The sequence below is a fragment of the Lactuca sativa genome, chromosome 8 (genome assembly GCF_002870075.4).
Source record: "Lactuca sativa cultivar Salinas chromosome 8, Lsat_Salinas_v11, whole genome shotgun sequence".
NCBI classification, from domain to species: domain Eukaryota; kingdom Viridiplantae; phylum Streptophyta; class Magnoliopsida; order Asterales; family Asteraceae; genus Lactuca; species Lactuca sativa.
Genome location: NC_056630.2, coordinates 40,633,406 through 40,639,261, shown reverse-complemented (window position 1 = coordinate 40,639,261; position 5,856 = coordinate 40,633,406). Strand labels below are relative to the sequence as shown.

The window sequence follows — 5,856 nt, the reverse complement described above, 5'->3', positions numbered from 1 at the left end:
ACCTTTAACCATAAGTACAAATACACGTCAAAACATCTTTGCAATTAAAATTCACTAAAAGCTTCCGACAATAAAATCCTCAATTTTTGGTCAAATTTGTATTTTTTATTATCTGACATGGAATATAAAATGTTTATTGAAGAAAGCTATTCACATTCATCATTTATATAACAATGTGTGTCCGCCTTTATTGTAAAGATATTTGCGGATTCCTTCACTAAAAATAAATTATTTTCCATAAAAAAGAACTATACAAACTCCCTACCCACCCCTATGGGCGCCCGCTACATTGCGCGGGTAACAGCTAGTGTATATATATATATATATATATATATATATATATATATATATATATATATATATATATGGTTGAGTTTAAACAAGACAATGACATTTTGTGAGATATAGGGTTACAATTCTATATACTCATTTTGGAGATTAAAAAATATATTCTAAAATGCAAGATAAATGAAAATTTTCGAAAACTTTTATTTAAATATTATTTTATTCTCTTGCTTATTAAAGAAAACTAAAAAAAATTACCATTTTCTTTACATTATATGAATTTTTTTAGATTGTTAGAATATTATAATATTATATTATATATTTCATTATAAATATTCAAATAGATTTGTTATAATATTCTACTATTCTACTAGAATTATTAGAATATTTTAATAATCTACTAGAATATTATATGTAAAATTCTATTAGAATATTTAAGTATATATATACAAAAAAATATAATGATTTTTTTAGATAAACTGGAAATTTTAATTTTTAAACTCAGATTGACATGTATCGTTTTCATTCATTACTTTAAAATTTAAATTCATTGTAGAAATTAATAAAATTATTTTCGATCAAGTTTTTAGTGGCGGCCATTTACAAAACTATTATCATTCATAAAAGCCTTATTCACATTTCATAATTTTCAAGAACACATGAAAAATCTTCATTTATAAAATCATATATTTGTTTGTATATACTATTATCAACATAAACCAACCGAAGTTATTGTTAGCTAAACAAGTTGATATCGATTATATTTGGTACAATAATAATAACAATTTTTTTATATAAATTATAATTGATACGATACATGGTTTAAAAAAAATACTAATTACTGTATCAATTCGATCACGAGTCCAAGTGAAATGTATTACTATCAGACAAATATTCAAAGTGTTCTTTTATCAAATATAATATGAATCAACAAAATGATAGTAATTTAGATAATTATTATTGATTATCTAAAATAAAAATGATTATTTTGGAATATTTGATAAAAAGTTGTTATATTAATTTTGAGATAAGAAATATATATAAATAAAACTTAATATGGATATTAAAAATATATTTATACAATATTTAATTGGTTGAGCAGATCATTTATTATTATTTCAAATAGAATATTCAAAAAATATATTGCTTAAAAACTGAGCCAAAAGAGGGAGAAAAATGGGATAAATTTCAAACTACGCAAAAATCGTGTACTGTTCTTATCTCTCCTTCATCAAACCTCGCAACCGTTCGCCGTCGCGTAACGGCGGCGGGGCTTTCTTTTGTCCTTCTCGTACGTCTATAGTTTCGAGATCCGTAGCAACACTTCGACCGATATCAGTTACCAGAGTACTGCATTTTGTTATTTTGCTTCCTCAGTTGCATCTACTTAAAGGTAATAACTAAAACTCTCGGTAAATTTTCATTCGTTTGTTCGTACATTACGTCTTTTGAAGGTTCTTAATCATTGTTTCACTGTATGGTGCTATTCGTGATATACTTTGTCGTCAAAGTTTCAGTTGATCGCTATAATTTCTATCGCGACTTGATATATCAATTTCGGATTTCTAGGTTTTTAAACAATGTTACTCTTCTGTTGTTTTTGTTAAGAGTTCTCGATGCTTATACTTTTACCTAGAGATGTAGTTTCGCAATTCAAGTTCAATTTTGAATATTATCATCTCCTAAATGTGGCACCTACGAATCTATGATTGCTTGAATTAGGTTGCAGAGCATCTTTATTGTTATTAATATAAGCTTGCTGCTTCTCATAGAGGTGAGCATCTGCTTCTTGTCTTCCAAATATTTTCCTAAATTGTGTATAGAACAGAAAGTGATTCCAGTCTCTCACAATTATGCTTGTGGTTTTTACATTTGATTGATATAGGTAAGATGAAGAAAGCTTCCAATTCACTTTTCTGTGTTTGTGGCTTTTGTTAACATTCACAGAAATTAGCAATTTGTATGCTTAGATAACAAAATACATGAGCTTTGTCAGTGTGTCACTTTCAGTAGGATATATGCCCTTTTTCCTAGTTTAAGCTTCAGTATTTGAATTTCTAATTATGAATACATTACAATAGAGTAGATATGAAGAAACTTGCACATGTTTCTGTTCTCTTCTCATAGTTGGTGACTGATTCTAATTCACCATTTCCATGTTTCTCCTTTATATTTCTTCTATCATATTCATAGTTTCATACATAATGTGATTTGTGGGAAATGGTAAATGCAATTATTTGAACATTGTGTTCATTGTTTCTAACAGGCTTACAAGATGATTGGATCTTTTCTTACTAGAGGACTTGTGTAAGTTAATCAAAACTTTTTCATTCTTCAATTGTCACAAAATTTCAATTCACTTTCAGTTTCCCTAATGACAAAAACTACTCCAATTAAACACAGAATGGTGTTTGGCTATGCATATCCAGCCTACGAATGCTTCAAATCAGTTGAAAAGAATAAACCTGACATCGATCAACTCCGCTTTTGGTGCCAATACTGGTATTTATTTATTATCATTATCATTATTATTACCAATATGCCCCTCACATCATGTAATAATATATATATATATATATATATATATATATATCAATATCACAATCTTTATCCTTAAAACCCTCATAACATGTTTATTTTCAGGATCTTGGTTGCTGTATTAACTGTTTCTGAACGAATTGGTGACACATTTATTTCATGGTAAAAAAAAAACATCAACCTGATAAATTCTTATCTTCACCTTCTTCTTTTTTATTTTTATAGTTTTATATTTCTTCATGTTTTGGACATGTGAAGGGTTCCAATGTATAGTGAAGCAAAGTTGGCGTTTTTCATATACTTGTGGTACCCCAAAACAAAGGTAATTTTTTTTTCTTTAAAAAAAAAAAAACTTTTTTTTGATATTCATGTTTATGTTTGATAATTACAGGGGACAGGATACGTATATGAATCGTTTTTTAGACCATATATTTCAAAGCATGAAAGAGAGATTGACAGAAGTTTAATGGAACTAAGAACAATGGCTGTAGATGCTGCAGTTTTATATTGGCAAAAGGCTGGAAATTATATCCAAACAAAAACTTTTGATATTCTTCAATATGTTGCTTCACAATCAACACCAAAGCCTCAACCTGATAATAGTACACGTCAGCATGATTTGAACCTTAAAGCACAAAAGGTAGTAGCTCATGAGGAAACCAAAGAGCCATCATCTCCTGTTGCCAGCTCATCATCATCGTCTGGTTCAAATACTGGTACTGGTACAGATACAGGTGAAACAGAGAAACCGGATGTAGGGCCCACACAAGACCCTCCATTGCCGGATTCTGATGTTTTGACAAAAGAAAAAGAAAGTAAAAAAGAGAGTGTGGTGGAAGAGGCTAAGGAGAGTGTGAGGGTGACACGTGCTAGGTTAAGGAAAGCAACATCGCTTCAGTGAATGTGGGAGATGATGATGATGATGATGATAAGTCTTTATCTTTTTCTAAATATATACGTTTGGAAAATGGGAGTTGGATATTGATGTTTCTATTTTCCATAATATCTTGGTTAATGGTGGAAGAGTGAGTTTTAGGTTTAAATCTCATAAACTTTGGATGACATGCTGATAAAAGAAAATATTAAATGACTTATTGTTTTATTAAAATACAAAAACTCAAAGAATAATATTCTCTAACAGCCCATTGCCATGGCTTTTAAGTTGGTTACACAATACCCATCACTCGTTGAATTTCAAATTAGTATGACAAGCAAACTTTTGTTAAACATAACTGGACCCATTTTCAGCGTTAAGCCCAAGTCCAAACTCCATACATGGTGTTCGTAGGGTTGTAATAGTTTAAGTAAAACTGAACAAAGAATCGAATATGAACGAATAACCGAGGGGATACTTCTTGTTAATTTTTGTTTCTTTATCAAATTATGTTAGTTCGTTCATTTATATTCATTGAGATGTTAAAAAAAAACATAAACGATTATAAACAAGATGCAATAAACACACACAAATGAACATGTGTATGTATATAAACGAACCTATATGAAATAAACAAACATAGATGAACAAAAATGAACATAAACATCCAAATCAAGAACAATAGAACTTAATGGTCGACACTTCATGTATGTTGCTCGTACTTAGTGCTGCATTTTTTTATATATATATTTCTATCAAATCTGAAAGTTTTAAAATTTAAAACTTTTAGAAACTCCATTTCCGGTCCTTTTACTGGTTGTATAAAATTAAATTTATATATTAATTGTACTATAATAACCGCACATAAACAAACATTTACGAACATGAATGAAGGAACAAGACCATTGTTCGTGTTTGTTCCTTTAACTAAATGAACAAAATACCGTGTTTGTGTTTATGTTCATTCACCTTTAAATAAATAAATATAAACGAACTTTTTGCCTCATGTTTCACGAAATATTCATTGAACATTCGGTTCTCTTACAACTTTTGTTTAGGAGTACATATCAACGAATGTAACAATAATATATAGGTATAACCTATATGTGGTTGATTAGTTTGGTATCTAGAAAATTACGTATAACTAATAATTAGATTAACTATCCTATAAATATCTTATTATTGGCATTATTGTCTATATAAATGACGATGGTGAGGTAAATGACTATTTAGATATTGTTCATTATGTGTATCTACATATTGCTATTCTATATGTTGTCGAACTTTGTGCGTATCCTTCAAGTGGCATGGGATCTAATGGAAAGGATTAGCAACTAGAAGCAATCAAGTTCGAACTATAATGGTTTTGCCTATTTTTTAGTATGTTAACCATCTTAAAGGTAAAAATGTACTATATGTAATTCGTACATTTAGGATTGCAAGTGAAGATGGTATTGGATAGATATGGTAAAACATCTCTATTTGGGGATAATTATGAATATTCTAAAGGTATATCATAGGAGGAGAACATTGTTGGTGATTTGGTGGATTAAGACATTGGAATGAATGAATAATGACTATAATTATGATGATAGAAAAGCAGGTAATGGTTATATACATATAAATGACTATTAGTTTATGGTTTTCTTGATACCGAACCGGAAACTTGATATTAAGCCTGGATTACCATTGATGTATGAGCCTATTGCATATGTCTTACTTCAAAAAAATATTCAACGATGAAGGAGTATTGAATCTAGCATTGCGGTTTAAACTGCATTGAAGAAGATTTTCAATATAAGACCATAAAGTCATGCAAAAACATGTTTGAGGCCATATGTCTTTATGAAAACTATGAATATAACGTATTAGGGCAGTCAAAATCGAAGAGCCATACTCTCGACCTGCTAAATCGTAACGCTGAAAAGTCATTTCTTGGGGTATTGTCACAACCTAGAGTTGGCAAATCCCGACACTATGACCCATATCAAATGACCAAGATCGATTCCAATTATTCTATGTCGCTCGGTTTTGTGGTAAACTATTATTTAACCAACATCATTCTAATGACATTACTACTATAACCTCTATCAATTGTAGATTCATACATTCAAGAATCATCTGTGACTATTGATTGTTATAGATGATGCCTATTTGAA

The 5,856-nt window shown here is 29.5% G+C and overlaps 1 protein-coding gene across 1 annotated transcript; it reads left to right on the top strand.

The window, feature by feature from the left end:
• Positions 1 to 1,452: 1,452 nt before the first annotated feature.
• Positions 1,453 to 3,866, top strand: LOC111914266 (putative HVA22-like protein g). Its single transcript, XM_023910042.3, has 6 exons — positions 1,453 to 1,678; positions 2,552 to 2,592; positions 2,689 to 2,787; positions 2,929 to 2,985; positions 3,082 to 3,145; positions 3,215 to 3,866. The coding sequence occupies exons 2-6, from the start codon at positions 2,561 to 2,563 to the stop codon at positions 3,722 to 3,724; spliced, it is 762 nt and encodes a 253-aa protein (XP_023765810.1). The 5' UTR covers positions 1,453 to 1,678; positions 2,552 to 2,560; the 3' UTR covers positions 3,725 to 3,866.
• The last annotated feature ends 1,990 nt before the right edge of the window (positions 3,867 to 5,856 follow it).